The 21,473-nt window shown below is 41.7% G+C and overlaps 1 protein-coding gene across 1 annotated transcript in view; it reads right to left on the reverse strand.

Annotated features, from left to right (window-relative positions):
* Positions 1-604: 604 nt before the first annotated feature.
* PEX14 (peroxisomal biogenesis factor 14) overlaps positions 605-21,473 on the reverse strand; it is a 79,716-nt gene continuing 58,847 nt past the window's right edge. The window contains exons 4-9 of the mRNA XM_059829852.1: positions 18,904-19,026; positions 11,898-11,983; positions 9,270-9,372; positions 7,912-8,009; positions 4,587-4,678; positions 605-2,355 (exon numbers count right to left, since the gene is read on the reverse strand). Of these exons, the coding sequence (XP_059685835.1) occupies positions 1,890-2,355; positions 4,587-4,678; positions 7,912-8,009; positions 9,270-9,372; positions 11,898-11,983; positions 18,904-19,026 (968 nt within the window). The 3' untranslated portion in view covers positions 605-1,889. The remainder of the gene's footprint in view (positions 2,356-4,586; positions 4,679-7,911; positions 8,010-9,269; positions 9,373-11,897; positions 11,984-18,903; positions 19,027-21,473) is intronic.

Genomic DNA, 21,473 nt, shown 5'->3' on the forward strand with positions numbered 1-21,473 from the left:
CGCCATTTCTTTCAATGGCTTCTGTACCGACATGGCAGGGTTAGACCAGTCATGGGATACGGCACAGCATTCCCTGCTGGTAGATAAGACTAAGGGGCAGTGGGATATCTCACACGCTTCCTTCAGCACCTCCTGCTGCCGGGGGTGGGAAGGAGCGGGATGCTGCATTCCGCACCCTGCAGAGCCTCCTGCTGGGAGGAAAGGAACCGGAATAGCTGCATTTTACTCACTGGATGATACATCCATCTCACCCTCTGCAACATCGGAGGCAACCTAGCATGACAGTGTTGTTGGAGCTATTAACGTTATACCTTATATAGCACTTAGACCATTCTCTACACTGCCTCCTGCTGATACAACCTAGTACTGGAGCAGCCAGAAAATCAACCGTAAATGTCCTTCAGAAAATGTTTTATAAGGACTGAATTTCTATAAGAGTCTCTTTTCCCTCCCTTTACCACCCTGCATGCATATTTCTCCCCAAAATAAGAGCCACAGTAATCCAGTAACAGCCTGGTGTTAAATAGTGGTAACTCATATTTATTACAATTATATACAATCGTATTTTATATTTGAAATCTATACATGATCACACAGACGAGCACACTTGCTTGGTGAGGACAGTGAGACTCAGTTGTTACAAGAATTGCTCTGCTAAGAGGCTCTGATGCAGTGAATAATATAATTGGACACCACCAATTGAGCTGAGAACACAATGCTGCAAATGAGAGGTTTCAAAATTCATTGTTTTAATTTGTATATGGCCCCAATGGGGCAAAAAAAGGCTGGACTGGGCAAGAAGGGCCAGCGGCGTACCTCAGAGCTGGAACTGTTCTCTCTTCTGTAAAGACTGCTTTGCTGAAGCAGGTGCCTGTCACTCGGTAGGTGCAGGTCTCAGCTGATCATTTAAGATGGGTTTTCTCCTCATTTAAGGAGAAAAACAGGCTAAGAACCATTGCAAAGATTCAGAATTAACGAACTATTTCAGCAGCTGATACCACCTCATTCATTCATTCATTCAGGGCAGCTATAAATAAAATGTAAGATGTCAAAAACTGAAGTGAGCTCCTTGTCTTTAGAGGAGGAAGGGTAATAATTGGGGTGAGTGGGGTCAACTTCTTTTAAAGCCTTCTTTTATTGGGGAGCAATCAGTAACAAAGCCACCTGTTCTCATGGATTTTACTGTGGCCATGAAACCTGGACTTGGCCCCTAGCAAGAGGCCACTTTGACGGGTGTAAGCATGTGGGGTAGAAATAGTGTTCTTTGGACCCCACAGAAATTTAGTGTTTTTAGATGCTAGGTAGTTTCAGGAGTTTGAGGCTTGACATAAGGCTTGGAAGAGCCAAGACCAAGATCTGGTGAGGAATTCAGGGTTAAAACATTCTCTTTTTTGGCAACAGAATATCAAGTAGTTTGAGAAATAAAACAGAGGATTATTTGGGGAAACAGAGAACTGGTTTGTGCCTTATGTGGGGATTAAAGGCTTGTGAAATCAAAGAGCTCAGGACAGATTTGTTTCTGAAATTGGATAGAAGGACTCTAGGAAGCAGCGAAGAGGCTGACCATTTCAGGAAAGATGGTGTTTTTGTAGGAGGACTTATTCTGTAGCTGTGGTGCATGGTAAGGCGATTGGTCTTCCAGCCTAGGCAGTGACCCCAGCTCATGGGGAGAAGGTGGGTCTGGGAGGGGAGAAGAAGCCACTGCAAAGCCCTGTGGTGAAACAGGGCCCACCTTGTTCACTGGGCAATCATGACCCTACTCAAGGTCAATCATGGGAGAATCACTGGAGGGGATGGTGGCACTTCTCTCCACAAAATGGGAGAGGCACCAGGGACAGTGCAGGAGGCTAGGGAAGATGTACAGCAGCAGCAGCAGAAGCCAGGATGCCTTAGTCAATCTCATTCTCGTTGCTGGCCCCCTCAGGTCTTCGTAGCTTTTCCACTTGCTCATTAATCTGACCATCCCCTCCTCGCCGGTCCTCAGTCTGGACACCCAGGCATTCCTCCTCATCCACATGGCTAACATCATCATCCTCATCGTCCTCTTCCTCCTCTTCATTCCTTTTGGTTTCCCTTTTCTCCTCCTCACCCTGCACCTCCATCCGCACTTGGCTCTTGACGTCAATCACCGCTTTGTTGCCTTCCTCTGTGCTCAGCAGATGGCAGCTGACCTTCGAACCCTCAGGGCTGTGGTTCTCCTTGACTGGTGACGAGGTGGTAGACTCATTGCTGACAGGTGAGATGTCACTGCTGCTATTATGGTTGGCAACAACAGGGTTGGAGGGTGAGCTTGGCTTCACTGGGATCTGCCATGACGGGATCTTAGGAGCCGAAGGGGAGGGAGGGAACTGCCTCCTTGGGGGAGGGGAAGAGGGGAAGAAAAGGAGAGAAAGGGGCTTTTATTAAAAAACACTGAGGGGTTATCATTAGAGGGAATGGTATTTGCACTGGGGAAGTCATGTAAAGCAGGACCGAAACTGCAAGTCTCCTTTGCCATAAATGAACAAAACCAAGGCCACTTCACTTCTTCATCCAGAATCTCAAAGTGCTTTACAAGCACCCAGTAATCGAGCCTGCACACAAGGAAAGTATCACAGCTGGGCAATCTGAAGTACTAAAGTGATCTGGTTTGGCCAATTTCACAGAGTAAGCTAGCACTCAGGAATGCTGCCTGTGGAAAGACATGGGTGTCCCTTTATAAAACAATCACTGATTAATTGGTAAAGAAAATTCCCACTGGAGCAAGAAGTCAGACACACCAGGTCCTTGTGCCTGAGCCAAGGAATTTCACCACCTGGGTCTCGCCTCCACTGTGATACACAGCTATTGCACGCTGGCTCATTACAATCCAGAGTCTATCTCCTAGTCCCAGCATGCACTTTACATGTTTGGGCCAGAACCTGGCTGCCGCAAACTGGTTCAGCTTCTCTGATTTGAATGGAGTCATACGAGCTTGCACCAGCTGAGAAGCTGGCTGCTCTGTCCTTGAGTCCTTTCCAGGTAGGCTTTAAGGATTTGATAGTGGCAGGCTAATGCCCAGCTCTAATGGGAGAATCCAAGTACCAAACAGGACAAATAGAAGTGCAGTGGGGAGCACTCGTGCCCTCAGAAAGTCATCCATCATGAAGAGCAAAGCAAAAAAGCATGTCTGATCTAGTACTGCCCATGCATCCTTGCTTGTGTATGTGACAAGTGGGAGTATGAAAAGGTATCAGATCAAGGTCTGAAAACGATGCTGTGTGGCAGGGAGTTCTCACGCTCCTCAGGTGAACTGGCTAGTGCAACAGACAAGACCAGAGCAGACAAAAGCTGGCTGCTCTCCTACAGTGAGCACTCGAACACAACAGATGACATTTTCTTAGACTGAACTAGGAACAGTAGTTGCTCTCACCTCCCTCTTCCTGCTGCCACCACCAGCCATTGAAGAACTCTGCTGATCTAACCTCCATCTCCTGTGAGTGCAATAAGCTAATGTCTGCATAATTCAACCGGTATCATAAATGCAATCAGCAAATTCAATCTGGAGACTTTCTTGGCTCCAGTGTTGCTGCTGCCTCCTCACTGCAGAAACATTTGCCTTTTTGTTAAAAAACAACCCCCAAAAAAGTTTTCTTTTTTCCCAAAAAGCACTTATCCCCCAGCTGCAAGTCTCCCATTGCTGAAGAGGTGTCATTAACTAATGCTCTCTCTCCAGCAGTGATGCTAGTACAAGCCAACTTAACACACAGTGACTTAATATGTGTCCTCAATCCTCCAAAGCTTTCTACTGTAACTCCCGGGAGGAATGGGAGGTGTAGCGAGAATTTAAAAGGGTATTAAAGCAAATACACTTTTCAGACCTCTGAAAAGCCCACTTGCTGAGATCCAGAACATGTCTAGTCCAATCTTAGACTGATCTTTGAAGTCCATCTTTTAGGAAACAGATGACTTGAGAAGACTTAGTTATGTGTAGGAGACAGCAAGGGAGTTATATCAGAGTGAAAGGATCAATAGCTGAAAAGCTACATAAGCTCTTAAGTAATGTACTTGGAAAAAAAGAATTTCCTCAAGAACTGAGATCTGATCCCTGTTCTTATGACTGTCCCACAGGCTGGGATTTATATCACGTCATTTCAGACACCTCCTATGTTATAAGATGTCTATACCTGAGCTAGCTAATCAAGAGAAACAGGCTCTGCTGAAGTGCGATTCTTTTCATCCTGGTTAGGCTCTAACCATGAACAGGTCAGCTGAACTGTATCCAGAAGTGACTCTCTCTGTAACAAAATGCAGATGCAGTCAATACCTCAAACTAGGTGAGAGGCATCCTGACTGTGGCGAATGGCAGAGAATTCCTCTATCATAAGCAGAAAGGAAAAATCTTATTAATTACCCAAAGCGCTCTGTGATTTAAGGCAAGTTTGAAAAGCATTTTGAGACCTGCAAATAGAAAGTGATAGTGGAGTGCAAAGTGGCATTATTAAAATAGAAATAACAGGATATAGAGCTAGTTCCTGTTTGAAATGCCTCTCCTCTCCATTATTCAGAGAATCCCAGAAAGCAACCGTTTCCCCACACAATAATCTGCTCACTTATTCCATCCATACCGGTTCAGAAGAAGTCCTTTTAACGAGTAGATCTCAGATTTCAATTCATTAATATTCTGCGACTCCAGAATCCAGTTGGTGGAAGTTGTGGCCTAGAACATGAAAAAGAAGACACAAAGATCAAAGTATGAACTGGGACACAGTTCACAAATGTCACTTTTTTCTCTGTTATCCTCCCTCTCCTCCCATCTTGGAATCTCAAGCCCTGGGGATAACATACATCAGCTCTATAATTTAAAATCTCTCAGATCTGAGCAAAACAACTTCCACAATAAAGAAGGACCTGAATGGATCCCCATGATGATCAGAAATAATAATTGTCTCAAGGTGCTAAGACTATTCAAATATTTGCTTTCCGTTTGGGGGACTGGTTAATCTTGTCTCCAACATACCATCCACAACCATTGCTGAAGCATCTCAAGGGGACCTTTCTTTTTTGATTAGAAGGAGGCCAGCCCTTGTGAGAATTCAAAGCTAGGTCTACATAGGATGTTTTCCACCAACATATCAGAGAGAGAACAATACACAAAGAGGTAAACTAAACCATTTGACACTGACCTAATGAATGATTTCTACCGAAGAACAACTAGAACTAGGATCCTGAAAGGCAGTGGGAGTCGCACTGAATCACGTCCTTTACTCTTTCCTGTGACTGCACTTAGCTTACGCAACAGATTCAAGTATTATATATTAACAACTATTTGAAAACCATTTGCTCATTTCTCCTAAATCATGAAATAAAGAATCGATTATCTGCACTCTGTGGTGTTTAGAGGTGGGCTGATGAATTGATGCTTCAAAGTTGCAAAAATTTTCCCTACTAGATCTGAAGAATCCGAGCTATGCTTGAGTTACCAGATTGTATCTCCAGGAAGCAGTTGGACTAGGCACCGTCTCTTGGATATTTCAAGGCAATGAATGCAGTTTGTGGGGAAAGATGATAAGTAACTCATGGAAGCCTGGTACAGCTGCTGTCAGCACCGCGTCAGAATCGCTAGCGGATATCAGGCAGAAATTAGCGTAAGGCAACAACTGAGGAGAATATGCTGCAAATAATGCTTTTGGCAATCTTTCTTTTAACCTTTTTGAGAACTTGAGAAATGGGAGGAACATTCTGAAAGATAGACCACGGCCTATGGCTACCCCATCCTATCACTCCAGCAATTCCTGTAGTGATGGGCTGAGCGTGGACCAAAGAACACTCATGTCCAGCACTTCCCATAGTAATTTCTGCTAAAAGCCATTAGGAATGAACCCATTTGTAAGCATTGCTCCAGAGATACTCCTAATAAATCCCCTGACAAAGGAAGCCAGGACTGGAATAACACAAAACTCCTCCTCAGCAGTTCCTACTAGCGTAGCCAGAACTGGTTGTTCCTACTTATTCTTTAAACAGACTTCAGCTAGTGCTGAGTAACCCTGAACACCTTCACAGCCAGCACTCTCCACAGTGACTTCTGGGCTGTGAACCCAGTGAGCTGGGAGAGGCTCAGTCTGTAGTAGCTGTGATATACACAGATGCGTTCCCTCGGGATTCACACTCCCAGCCCTCAGACAGCAAGAATCCAGGAGCCACTGTTCTGGCTTTCCAAGACCTTGAAAGCTACAGCAGCACATTAACAAGGGAGTGATTTCCACTCACTGGCCTGCAAAGGACTCAAATTTCCAAAACACATATGGTGCCAGATGCCTAGGATTTAGAAATAAAATCTGACATCTGGGGCTTTTTAGCCAGTCTCTTTAAAAAACAGTTGTAGAAAATTCAAGCCTTGAATTTTTATGTACGTTTTTTAATTACTTAAAGTCCCTCTTTTTAATTTTTTACAGCATGCCAGTAGGAGTTTGAAAAGCAGATATAAAAACTTACATTACAGCTGAGAAAACACAGCTTTTATTCTTTGGTTTGTGGGGTTGCCCAAGTTTTTCTTTGTACACATGAGGTTTAGATATCATAACAATGTGTGCTACCATTTCAGTGCAGGGGGTAGAAAGGGGGGAGGAAAAACTTCTTCAAGACTCTCTAAACCACCAAGGCTCTTATGCCCTTTTTCCTTCTTAAAGCTCAACATGTGGTCTTAATCTTAACACTTAAGACCTGAAAACAGTTTTCCAATTTCCGGACTGGCTCCAGGCCACTGACAGGCCACAGTTCCCAAGGAAAATTGAAGTAGAGTGTTGTGACCATAAACTGGCTTTCATGGTTGGGTTTACAGCTGTGCCACTGAGGGATTCCTACTGTACAGTGTGCACACCACATAGTCAGCTGTGGCCCACCAGTCACACACCATCAAAGGGTTTGTACGAGATTAAAGTGCAGGTAAGGGGAGAAGATAACTGTTCATGCTATAGATAAAAGACTGTAAGCATTGTCTAAGGGATTTCACAGTAAAAAGAAAAATCTCTCCCTGTACAGAGGATACTGCAAGGTGACTGGGCCCTGAATAATCACAAGTCTGTGAGTAAAAGGAAGACTTCATCTCTGTGTGACTGGTTCAAATCCATCCCACCTCACATGTAACAAACACTTACTGGCTGATAGAATACTTAGGCCAATGGCTGCAAAGTACTTGGGAGATGAAAAGCACTAATTCTCATTGCCAGAAAGAAAATCAATTTTGGTTACAAGTGGTTACTTGTAGTTACACATGTAACAACACAAACTAGTCAGAACTGATGGTTTTATTGCCAGGGTCAAGTCAGGAGTCAAGGGGAATGGGCTGCTGTGCGTCACTAATGTGGCTGTGATGGGGCCACCTGTTACACTGAGATGACCAAAATCATTGAAACCAGAAACGAAATAGTAAGACTGTTGGGCCATTACCTGGCCTGGATCTGAACAAGTGACTTAAATACAGTACTTCAAGTGTGTGCTTGTCTGAATAGGATTAAGTCATTCTTTTGACAATGTACAAGGGTACAGGAGAAATATAAACACGTAAAATTACATATTACACACAAATAAAACCCCTGCACAACTGGCCTTTACCTCTTCTGGTCAGTGGACTAACAGCACAACTATTTAATCTCAAATGCAATGCAGAAGATACAGAGCTGAGAACAGGTCTGAAGGCTCAGGCACACAGGTTGCATACAAAGCTACATAGCAAAGCCCTCTCAGAAGTTACATGTATTTCACTGAGTACCCAATTAATACCCAGTGCTTTAAACAGACCGCCTACAGAGAAGTCAGATGCAGAGAAACTGGCTGGGGATATGATGGAGCTGAAGGCTGGATTGTGAACCTAAGAAGGTGCCCACAAAAGAAGCCACGCACATTCCAAAGCAGATGGTGATGTTCTAAAGGTGAAGAGCTGGAAGTGGATACCTTAGAAGCAGCCAGTTCTTGGGTGAGCTCCTGAATTTTCTGTTGTTGCTGGATTAGCAGTTCCTGGACAGCTGCTAAAGTTGTCTGTAACTGAGTCACTGTGAGGGAAAAAGCAGGAGAGTGTTAAACTGAGATACATGCACATATACGCACTCACACACGTCCTTCCTGCTGTCTAGCTACAAAGATGCCTCTATTCCTACCATATTTAATTTATCTACGCCCGCCTGCTCGCTTTAATCCATATGATTTATCTGCACTACGGGTAATCTACCTGCACTGCATCTAACCTCCAGTATTTCTAGTTTATCTTTCCATTGTATAGATGTCTATAGCCCACAGTATATCCGTCCAAAACCTCTCCCTTCTAATTATATTGGTTTATGATTTGTACATCTCCCTGAACTTATACAATGTTTGTATCATTTATCTATCTTAGGCCTCACGCAGGCAAACACTGGGGCTAGCGCCAATCTGGGAAGAGGCTGGTGTCAGGACTGACCTTAGGATATCATGAGAAATGAAAGATGCTTTTCTTCTCACCCTCCACTAAAAAGTGTAATTGGCATCCTCCCACTCTGAACCCACCAGCTCCTTCAACCCCAACATCTTTAACAAACTTACTGCTGAAAATCGTACTTTTTTCCATCCCACCAACTGAATATACTTTGCACTTTTCCCCTTTTATTTCAAGGGAACACCCTCCCACACCCTGGCAAACACTGAAGAACTTCTGCTGGACTCCAACTCCAGCTGTAGGAGAACTTTTTCTACTTTGGTACTTTGTCCAAAGCTTCCAGGCAGTAAACAAGCTGGTAAAATAAAATAAAATTAAAAACTCTATTGGTGTGACAGGTAACAGCTAATCCAGACCATCATTAGGGCATCGGGTAATGAACAGACACCCTATAGAGTCAATAACAGAGAAGGTGGCTAAGGTCAGGGAGGCACAGTAATTACAGACTCTCCTGACCCTTCCTCGGATTTTCAGATGGAAGGTGGGGGAAAAACACCACAAAAAAGCCCCTGAAAACATCAGAGAAGCAGAAATTAAAAATGAACTTTACAGCCCTCCAAAAGGCTGTCATTTTATTCCCCTTATTAATATTCTGAGGTTGGGAGCCTTTCCGTAAAAACATAATTAATTGAGGCCGCGCCGACAGTAAACAAGCAATTTCAAATTAAACCGAAATGACGGCGGCTTCATTTGCAAATGTGAACAGATTCTCAGAGCAGATAAATGAAGTCACTGCATAAAGTGGAGATGGAGGGAAAGAAAAGGGTGGGGGTCTTGGCAGAATGGAGGATACAGGGAGAAAGACTTTGAGGGGTGAATTGATGGAGTCATTAATCTTTACCTGTCTGTGTCACACTGCCACTCATCTCAGAAATATTTGACTCAATTCTCTGAAGTTGTTTCCTGTCTTCTTTGCCTCCCATGATGAGAGGAAGCAGGTATTTCTGCATGGAGTACAGAAACTTTTTTAGGAAATAGGGATATGCCAAGCGGTCTTTCTGATCTACCTGAAACATCCTCAAAGCCCACAACCCAAACCTCAACCTTTATCACAGAGCCAATGATCATTTATCCACACATCTGGCTGAGAAAAGAAATTCCCTCTACAGCAGGTGTTAAATGAAGTTGCAGAAGAGAAGACAAGAGTTCTGTGGTTACATTTTTGGGGGTGCTAGAAAACCATTCGTAACTCCATTTAAGATTTCCTGGGACAGCTGTCAGTCCAGAGAAAGGTCCATCACATATAGACTACAATTCCAGATCTTACGCTCTTGAATGTGAACGCACTGATGTGTCGCAACATTTCAGCTACATCCCCAAGACAAGAAATGCAGAAGTGGGAAGAAGAGGAGAAAGGCCCAGGAAAGGCCAGAGGAAGCACAAGCCAGGGAATGAGAGGTATTACAAAATCTTTTGAACCTTGGCAGGGGAAGGGTTACAAGTCACAGAGGGAAAAGCAGAGATCTGGAGCACAAGGAAGAGAACTAAGGAACCAGGGCTAAAGGAAGAGAGAAACAAGCCAGTACACGATGGCAGGCAGTTCAGCAACACTGCACACAGCCATGAAATCTACCTCGCTCTGCCCTTGCAGAGGATGAACTGGATCTAATAGGTCGCTCCTCTAACTACCACGGATCCTTCTGCAGCACTGCTCCTATGAACTGAATATGCACTTTAACAAGGGCACATCCAAGCACAACATGGCAGGTGAAAAAAATGTCAGAGAAGGATGGTCTAGGATGTGGAAACAGCCCTGATAGTGCCTATCAATTCCTTTTCAGCCTGGCTTTTGACGCATGTACACCCTCTATTGGGGCATACATACAGGATGGTTTCTGAGACAGAGCTGATGATCCAAACTGACATGTGTGGGACAGCCTTCTATTACACTTAATAGCACTGTTTTAAGATTTCAGTGTCACTGTACACAGCCCTTACCCTCACAAAGCACATGTACAAGTACATGTTTACACTCAGACATTCTGAAAAGCAAGTAGCTTTTGATGACTTTCATAAACAGTTCTCTCTTAATCTTCACAGAAACTGCATGGACAACTATGTTTTATCCTAGCATCCTATCTTCCGTATAAAAAGCACTATTTGCAACTCCCTCAAAATCCCATGAAGGGCAGAAGGAATTTATCAATCTCCAAAGATTTCTTACTCCTATAAAAGAATACGGGTCTCTGCTTAGGCACACAATACGCCTTATGAGGTTTGGACAGACAGCAGAGCAAGATCTGTAAACAAAGAATACAGCAGCAGGATGTATTAACAGCATCAGTGACATGCCAAAAAAATTATGTAAATCATGAATATGTGTTAGATATGTGTCATTTAGTTAACACCAACGTGTTCGGGTCTGCAAGGCCCAGCATCTGTTGTCTTAACATCTCTCTGGACACTTATCAGCCCCACCATTCTTTGCAAAAATGAAAAGATCAGTAAGGTTGGCATCACTACTTTAATATAAAAACATAGGGACAACATATCTCAATAAAAAGCCATTCTCTTAAATCATGTAACTTTGCTTGCATAGAGGGAACATGTTGCTTCAGCTGGCCTCTCTCGCTTAGCCTGAGACCCAGAATATTATTCATAGGACAGGAGAAGAAAAGTAGTTTTAAACTAGAAGGCCAACACTTTTATTTGTAAAATAGATTTTACTAAACAAGGCACTAATTAAAGAACAAACAAACATGAAAACCATCAACCTCTCGTTAAGACTTCATCTCTGTCTCTTTTTCAAAAATAAAACACAACTTCTACTGGACCAAAACTCTTTACACTCTGCTGCATTGACCTAAACCAGTAATGTCTTTCTATGTGGCCACAGAATATGATTGTTTACCAAAGACATTATCTACTGTCACTTACCACATTGCTGGAAAGCAAATCCAAAGTGAAAGAGTATGTTCAGCTGGAGAAACATTGCACAAGAAATAAGAAGGGGCTGCTGTCTCTACAATACACAAGCAGACACCTGCTTGCCCTACCTTGTTCTAAGTACATTGGAGTAGAACTACAGGATCTATGTCAGATGTGGAACTTAGAACTTCTTTTCAACGTTCTGATGGGTCAGAGAAGATTCTTTCCTACCCATGGTACAGGATGACCAGTGGACAAATCATTAGTCTGAGGCTATGACAGTACCGTCTGCTGGCCAATGCTGGGAAAATCCCTTTACTGAACTGTGCTCAGTTTCCCCAACTTAAAAAATTCCAAAATATATATACATGATAAAAATGACCTTGTTTCTAGCAGTTTGAGATCCACTGCTAAAAATTAGTTTTGTTTGCTTGCCACTTTTTGACTCTGCATTTTCATGTTATTTCTCAAACATACCAATGGCAGTGCCAGTAAGAACAGAGATGCTTCACCAACTTGGAACCAACATGATCATTTGGACACAAGCAGCATAACATTGTTCTCTCAGAGTACAGTATAAGAGTAGTGAGGGAGATATTACCTTGTAGAGCTGGTGGAATCCAAAGGCAATTCCTGCCATTATGATAGCCAAAGCCCCATAATCTCGCCATCTGGAGCCAGGTGGACCTGAAGGCCAAAATCAAGAAATAATTACAGTCAGAACTGCAGATGACAACATTTTCATGCACCCATTTTATCAGAGAAAAAAGCAATGAATAATGCCAGTTCTGCTGTTTCTTAGGAGGCATAGATTTACTGAGCAGGGGGCATTAAGATGCTGGTAGTCCCTCAGGTCCAGTGTGCAGGCATCTGGCCCTAGGGCACAGAAACATCCATCCAGACCTCTAGCATTGGCACTGGCCTTGCACAAGGTGTCAAAGGGAGACAAATCACAGCAGCAATTAAAAAAGTTCCCTCAAGCTGGTTTGCCCCACTCTTTCCTTGCAGAAGGCACTCTGAACCCCACTGCTCTTTCCCCAGATAACTGTCTGTGGTGTTAGTGCTAGCTAAGGTTAACTCATTACTTGAATACCAATTGTTTTTCACTATCATCATTTCTGAAAATGGGGACAGAGCCAGAGACCCAGAAGAATGCAGAAAAAAAGAAATAAGGAAGTGTTTTGAGAAAGAAGAGAAATCAGGGCAATAAATGGGTTTACGAACGCTGTGTCAGCAATTATGGACCATTTCAATAAAGAAGGATCCAGTGTCTTTCAAGCCTGAACTATGAATAGGGACCAAAGCACACATAAACAGCAGAGAGAAAATACGCAATTAAATATCTACAGAGAGAGGCAAAGAAGTAGATAAAAGCTTGAGACATTTAACACACAGTTCTGCACAGAAGCTTAGAGACTCCAGAGAGCAAAGCAAAGATATGGTATGCTCTGCTCCTTCAAGAAGAATCAGAAGACACCTGTAGTTTTCCACCAGCTTTATCCTTTCACCTCCCTCGCAGTTGCCTCAACAAATCTTGTACTGCCCCCGGTTTTCTTTAATAATAAAGAGGATGCAGAGTGATCTATCCTAAAGTTCAGTGGCAGGATGTGGGCAGAGCTGATGAGGTGGAGGACGGTGTACAGTCTCCAAACAGACAGATCCAAATCTACATGTGACCTACAATGTCTCGGAAATGCGTTCTGTTCTCTGAAGTTTCAATTTAGGCTTTCAAAGGGAGGCTTAACTGGCTGAAATTGTGGGAAGCTTGTCTCTTTTCTCCTTTGCTCAACTATTGCCGTCTTCCCTGTTGCTGACATCTTCTACAGGCATTTCATTGCAAGTTACTCCTAATCCCAACCCTCAGGCTCCACAGACAGGCACTGACTCTCAAATACTGGCACTCATAGCTTCTTGCTACATTTTAGGACACAGCTCCTCAAATGATCCACTGGCTAGAAATCTGAACAAATTAAAGCAGCTCTGTCACAACTGGTGAATAGTGTCACCAGCAGTATTTTGGGTTGCTGCAGTTGCAGTTTTGGAGCTTAGGCACATGATCAAATTATCATAACTTTTTAACTTAATGAGTTAACACACGTCAGCTAAGCTGCAGTAACTGGCTGTGTACATGTCAGGATTTAAAATGATCTCTGGCTAATCTTGCTGCAAACCCCCGTCATCCATCCCACTTTTCCCTCCTTGCTCTGCTCCCACTGTCATTTCTGGTATCTGAAGTCTCTTGGTTGTCCGATTCTCTGCCCTGAACTTCTGACTAAAAATATCCTTCTATGACAATGCAACTCGTTCCAGGCTGAACTGCCTATTGTAATGGGTTAATTAATCTCAGAGGGTCTGTGGGTGCAACCGTGCCCTCTCCATGGCAGTCCTTGACTGGCTGTCCCTAACTACCTCCCCACTGCAGTGACCTCTGAGTAGAAAGGAGAGGCACCTGTAGCACCCTGTCCACTTTGCCCTTTCACCTCACTCATCTCTCCCTCCATTCCTGTAACGCTTGAGCTAAGAACATTTTATTGCCCCCTGGTTTTCATTATTAATGAAAAGGGACCAGAATGATCTTTCCTAAAGTTCAGAGAGTCTATAAAGAGAAGAAGCTGAAATGCCATTTTACTCGTTTTAGAGATGTGTGAAATAATTCTGTCTTGTGGCAAAAAAAAAGTGAGGGGGGTGGAGAGGAAAAGTGAGTGAGTGAGGGACGCAGTAAAGGCTCTGCATTGACCACATCAACTTTACAATGTTATGAAGAATGTCACAGCTCTGCCTACAATCCATATTCAATCTTCCTTTTTCTCTGCAATACTCTAATCTAAAACGTGGGGTGGAGAGAGGGTTAGAAGTTTCTCAGTTGTAACCTCAGTGCTCACACTGACTCCTCTGCATATCCTCAATTCCCCCACTCGTGGAACTGGAATAAAATTCAGAGAAAGTGAAAAAGCACTAATAGCCCAGTTACTCTTCAGTTTAGGCACTGGGGAAGTAACAAACCATTCTACGTAAGAGACCCTCAAAAGGCAAATGGAAGGGACACAGACATGTTCTCCAGCTGTACGTCTGTGTTTTCTGTAAGTATATTTAATTTTCAGAGCAGCAACTGTAAGTTGCACTTCGAGAGTAAACCCTTACTATTTTTAAGATCCCCGTTCATCTCAGAATTAACTTTCCTGACATCAGTTAATTAGGCCTTGTACATCCAAGGAAGGTCAGCCTCACTAGTATCCACATTTAAAACTGTAGGAACTGAGGCTGGAAAAGATGATTTTCCAAGAGCAAACAGTGAACCCATGGAAAGGAGTTGAGGGGAAAAAAAAGAGTTTGGATTCTAGTTACAATTTTTATTTGTAAGAGAAAGCAGTCTGTATTCTACAGCTTCCCACATAATGAAGACACAGGGGCGGGAGAAGAAGATCCAAATGGCAAGAAAAACGGTCACTGGAGATGACTTTTAAGCAGGTGTAAAACCTGCACAAAACCCCATAAATGGAGACCATAAATACCATGGGGAAGAACACAGACAATACCTGGATGATAAGCATGCAGCTTTGCACACCTAGCTCAGAAACTCCCCTGAGTTTGCTTGTAATTATAGGGGTTAGAAAGGTAAAAAAAAATATAAACCCAATTAATCATTTAAATATTTAAAGTCAGATTTTTGTCCTCACTGCTGGATTAGTATATTTCATAACGCCAACAGCAGACAGCCCTGGTTTTTTACTGGGGGTTCATTTTAGAGCATGTTTAAACTAGTCAGATTGAGTGATGCTTCCAGCAACTAATCGCATGTCAAATAAAAGATATTTTATGTAATAAATTACTGCTACAAGTAATTCAAATGTCATTTATCAGTTTTATTATCAGTCAGGCAAAGTCTTGTTTCTCTATATTAATCAAATTCAAGTCTTTTTTAAGCTTTTTTTTTTTTTAAGCTGTTTTGACACCTCTTGGCAAAAGTACAAACTGGAGGGAAGGAATTACTCCTCCAGAACAGGAGGAGAAATAGTAGAGATGGTATGGAGCTAAAATACAGTGTCAAGAAACTTAAAGTAATTCTTGTCTCTTCCCCTCAAAAGTTATTATTGCTTCTCTTAAACCAAGCCCAGGAGGAGTTTGACATACAAGAACTACGCTACTCTGAAAGCTTACAAATACAGTTCTTTCTCGTTAACTCTTAAAGAATAAGAAAGTACTTAAATAGGTAACACCTATTTCCAACAAAACATCAGAACATTAAGTAATACCTACACTAGCAGTTCAATTTGTACAAAAGAAAGTATTTAAGTGGTATGAATTATTTCCTGCAACTGTAAACATTAGAACAGACCGAGTTGACCACAACAGGAGATCAAGCAAGTAAAATCAAAAGATGTGCACAGGATTTTTTGCTCAGACTCACAAGAGTGGACATCTTACACTGGAGTTGCTGGCAAGACCACCAATTCAGCTGTTGGTGCTGAATGAACTCTTGAGATGGTTCTGAAGCCATCCTGAACTTCTGTACTCGTAACCCACAGTTTTAACGAAATTTTTAAACATGAAGCAGCAACACCTTGTGGGGAGGGGGCACAGAGAGAAATCAGGTTTGTTAAGACACTAGCCACTGCTTTTCAGCACAGTACCCTCCTCAACTGTTTCTCCTTTTTGCTCTGTGGGGGGTAATTCTTTCTCTCCAGTTTTGTGATTTTGTGCAGAGGTGTCAAAACTATTCAAAAAAACCTTAAAAAGAACCAAAAATATCAAACACAAAGTGCTTCACAGTCTTCAAGACCTAAACTCCAGCAGATCAGATGCTACTTCACAAGAAACTCAGATGCCTTCTTTGGGGAAGGCAAACACAGTTCATAATCTTTTTCAGTATAAGCTCTTCCAATGTAAGTTGTTCCCATCGAGTCAACTTACAGATTCAGCAGTCTACCTATCTCATTAGTCTTTTAGAGATACTTTTAAACTTCAAGCCTTGAAGCATTCCAACACTAGTGTCATGAACACTCTGTAAGAAGATAAGCATAACAGATAGACAGAAAAAGTAGTATCTATCTTTCTCTGTACATGACAACCCCTGACAAATCTGTGAAAGATAAATTGACTTAGTAAACTCTCACAGAAACAACTGTCCTGGAGCAGATTTGGACCAATTCAGAATTCATTACAGGATTAGCATCCAACTGATGAAAAAACCTCCAGCAAACAAGGCACCTTGAAAGAGCACTGAGCCACTGCACAGTCTCATCCATCAGCTCTACAGAAATTCACGCATTCTTTTTGCAGTTCTGATACCATGCACTTAACAGGAAGACACAAAGATGGATCCATCATTAACACCACCAGTACTACACCAGTCAAGGACTAGAATGGGGCACAGACAACACCTAATCAAAACAAATATTTTGGTCAAATGAATACCATGTATATTTAGTTATTTATTCTTTTTATACATCCATTTAAAGGTTAAGCTTAAATAGAAAGTCTACAAAGAATGGCTAGAGAGGGGAGGAACAATACTTAATGAACCTATTGTCAGCACCTCCCCAATTTTGGGGGTTGCTAAAAAAGACTGGCTCACAGGCAAAAGCTTTTGGCTCAAATTATTTAAAAAGCACCAATCAGATCACAAAGCTAGAGCACCAGTTTACAATTACAACCCCTAGAAAAGTTTTACTTTGGTGGTATTTTTATTCATCTTTGGTTTCTGAGCATTACAGAATGATACTCTCAGACTTCTCTTTGGAGCTGTTACTGAGAACATTTTGATGTTCAAATATTAGTTAAGATTCTTACCTAGTAAGAAGAAATTGGGAGCTCATGCTTTCAGGAAAGCCAAAATAGTAAAAGGAAAAAACCGAACAGTGATAAAGCTGCTAGGGTTAATAATGATGATAGTGTTTTCCAGGTTGAACTGCATACTTCTTTCCCGCCCTATGCATGTTAGTGGAACACTATAAAATGAGGGCAGATTAACTCTTCCAATATTGGCTTGTGATAAGAGTTAGCTGAATGAGCAATGGATAGCACTAAGAGGGATCTGGCACTGTTTCTTCAGCAAGAGAGCAGGTTTTGCTTTTCTGGCATTTTCTGTGAACTACAGCAGACAGGTATTAGCCCAGGAGGCAGAATTCAGGCCTGGAGTTCACCAGCACACCCAATACAACAGTCAGAAATATTCCACTTCTGAGCCCAACTCCATCACAAATGTTTTTCTTCCCAAACTGTGCCAAACCAGAGTATTTAAAAACTCAGAAAGCAAGTCTAGTATTGTCTCTAGCAATAGCAAAACTATGCCATAAACTAATAAACACAGCCCTAAGTGGACTGCTACATCGGTCAATATCTGACCTAGAACTGTTTAGGAGCCGTATCAAAATCCTATTCTTAATACTTGGCAGGTAAGCAAAGTGCTTTTCTAACTGCCAGACACACATGTGAGTTGAACAGCTTCTTTTAATGGATTTTTAATGGTGTGTACTTTGGTTTTTATTGTTTGAAGCTTAGATACTTTTTGCGAGGTTTGTTTTAAAATGCAAATATATATGTAAATTTTGAGTCTACACAGATTATGTTGGGACTTCAAAATTCTTTGAGAGTGTATTTTGTGCACAAAATCATACAATCATATTCACACAGGCTACACAGAATTTCTGCTGTCACCCCTCAAATTATTTAAGATTGAAGAGAGAAAGCTTGTTAAAATTAAGGATCCTTATTAACTGTTTATTATTATTTGTAACCTGATAGCACTCTTAAAACTCATTCATACTGGGGTTCTGTTGTGCCAGACCTTAAACTCACACACAGGAAGTCACAGACTAAGTCCTGAAGACCTTATATTCTAGCTTGCTGTTCATGCTGAAAATACACCTCTTTCAAGTAACTGTTCAAGGCATTAACTGTTAAGAGTTTAAGCAGCGTCTGGATGACACTCTTAGTCATATGGTTTGGTTTTAGATAGTCCTGCAAGAAGCAGGGAGTTGGACTCGATGATCCTAATGGGTCCCTTCCAGCTTGAGATACTCTATGATTCTATGAACTAATCGGTTGCCTGATTAGTTAAGAAAATAAGTCCTCTAACTAAAACACAAAACTTTGTGCTGATGTCCAACAGTTTATTGAACAGAGGCCCCTGTTGCAATGACTAAAGATGTAATAGTGTTGCACTTTTATAGCACCTTCTATCTGAGAATCTATCACCTCTATCATATATTAATGATCTAAGTATTAGAAAACCCTAATGATGAAGGGAAGCGTGACCTTAAGTTTTAGAAGGGAAGACTGAGTCCTGCATTGACTAAATGCTTTTTTCAAGTCCTTGCAGTGGGTCAGAATCTAATTTGTATTGACTATACACCTTCAGGTCAAGAGGTCTCATAGGCTATGATGTTTGTTTGTAGATGATGATCATCTGTATCTCATTTTCCTTGTGTAGTATGATCTCGTCACAGGCATCAACAACTATGAAGTAGCATTTGATGTCCGATTCTGACAAAAAGTATGGCATTGGTTGAACTGAAATCGAGGATTTGGCATAGAAATCTGTGAGATTGCTGCAGAAATCACTGCAGAAAGCAACAGGACCAGATGTTTTTCAAAGTGTTACTTACTATATACCACAGGGTGAGAGGGCTGAGTCGGCACTAGCTGTGTAGAAGGACCTGGGGACTGTGGCTCATCCGTGCTTGTGCCCGACTGCTGGAAAGCCAGGTCAATTTCTTCATCTGTCAGGCCTGGGGGAGCAGAGGAAATGAAATCAGTTTAGCACCTTTACCCACTTGATGCACGCATAATTAAATTCTCAAGCCAGGCAGAACCCTTTCAAGCTGCAAAGAATTTTGGCACTGACTTGAGCAGTAATGCCTCCCCAATTTTGGATTCACTGGAATGTCTCCCTCTCTCTTTCTCTGTTGCAATTTAACCTTAAGCGACAGAATATTAGCCTCAACGCTGCTTCCAAATGTGGCTCATTCAATTTCCTTAATTTATCCTTGAGTTTATTGCTGCTTTTGAAGTAGCTTTCTATTGCAATTCTCCATTCTTCCCCCGAAAAAAAGATACCATCAACTGCAAATGTGGCTCATTTTAATCTGTAATGGTGTAAAAAAAAAAAAGAGGGGAAAAAACTAACAATAATGCATGAAAACAGACAGGGAAACAAAAAACTAATTATTGGGTTAGACGACTAATTAGTCTAGATCGTTTCCGAAGACGGGAATAATTTGCTTTATTTTATGACAAATGCAGAAATAAAAAGAAAAAAATCAGGACTGACTGTGATTAGTATGAATGGGACACAGAATGTAAGGAGGAAATAAAACTATAACAAAACAGATCAAAACAAGGCCAAGCCCAAACTTTCAGCTTCGCATTGCCCCAGCCTATTGCTGCATGATTAGATTGCCCTAGGGCAGCCTGGGTTTTATTTCACGCAGAGCTGTAGTAACACTGCACACATGGTACATGTTGGTGCAGTCACTCCTGCCATCAGGAAATGCCAGGGTGACCATCTGTAATTGGCCACAACATATGGAAAGGATTTGGCCAACAAGGGGGAAAAGAAAAACAGCTAAAGGATTCTCGATGACCAGCATCTGTGAAGAAGAAAGCACAGCTGGATTATTTTTTCCAACAGTAGAAAGCATCCTCTAGAAAAAGAATTTAGTACTCAGATGGCAACCATGATGTGGGGCCTGGACAGCTGTGTATTATTTGTTACGTTATTCTCCCGCACAGAAGCAGATAGAAAGCCAGTGTCCCTGCTATGAGGAACATGTGAAGTGATTCAGGACCTTTTACTATACATGCAGTACGTATGCAAAAACATTCAGAAAGGTTGGAAGTGAGAATATAGATTTAAGGAAAAAGATTTAGAAGAGAAGAGACAGACCACTTGATTCTCACACAGCTGTTGCAGGGACTGAGCACAGTGAGGAAAATGGTATGAATATGACAGCAGTGGGAGAAAAATGGGGGAATACTTTCTCTCCATCACCTCCACTCGAGATCCATAAAGTATTGCTGGTAGATGAAATTCCTGAATTTAATCCTTTAAAACACTTAGCTCTTTAACATTACAGGGAGATACAATATAGAAAATGGCCAGGCTTCTGGGCATATTACATAAGGTTTGAGAAATTTTTTCAGGATCTTAAACTTCACTGCATACTGGGGGTCTAGACAGAATAATCTGTAGCACAAACAATATTGCCTGAAATAAATTCACAAGTCTGTCTCAGAACTGTTACTTAATATCATAAAGCATTGACACAGTGCTTCTGGTATTCAGAAGGCTTTATAACTATTAACAGATCTTTCCTGTGAGTATGTGAGATACTGTGAGTTACTATAATATCTACTCTACAGTGCAGATACTGATGCACAGAGAAGTTAGGTGATTTCTCTAACATAACAGAATATTGTCAGTGTCAGACACAGTATCAGAAATCTGAAGTTCCTGATCTCTAGTCCTGCAATCTGACAAAATCACCCCTTTACTTGTATTTGATGCATGCCTCAAATAGTAAGGAACCAAAACCACACATAACAGTATGGAACAAGACTTGCACTGAGAGTAATAAAAGGCACATGAACACAACTCAGCCTACTGTTCTAGTCACAAAAGCAGTATTTACGGTGTCTAACCCATGTTAAAAAGCGAAGTCCTAATCAGAAAGAAACTGTTTTAACCAGCTCCTAATTATCCAATGTAGGAAAAAGCATAAACAGATGCCAACACTGCAGATCACTAGGAACTATGGAATTTCATAAAGATGGAGACAATATTAGCCGCTGGCTGCAAATGTGGCTCCACTAGAATAGGGTATTTTGTTCTATTTCCATGCAAAGATAGCAAATCTGATAATACTTAACTTAGAAATGTATGGAACTTATGGAGGATCCTTACTTCGTTCTACAAAAAGAGCAGGAAACAATGCTTACTGTTTCCTAACTATACTGCCCCTTCAATTCTCATCCTGTTGGAGAAAAAAACCTAAAATCTTTTGCAGACAAAATGCACTTCTAGGATTATTCTGGTCTTGCTAACTAGCGACACATTCAAGTATCATTATTTCCATTAAAACCATGCTGTACTGTGAAGAAAAAGCTGATGTGAATGATCAAGTGATGGGAAACCGTTCATGTTTGAATCCTGTGCAAAGTAGTGCAAATTAAAATT

The sequence above is a fragment of the Gavia stellata genome, chromosome 27 (assembly GCF_030936135.1).
Source record: "Gavia stellata isolate bGavSte3 chromosome 27, bGavSte3.hap2, whole genome shotgun sequence".
NCBI lineage: Eukaryota > Metazoa > Chordata > Aves > Gaviiformes > Gaviidae > Gavia > Gavia stellata.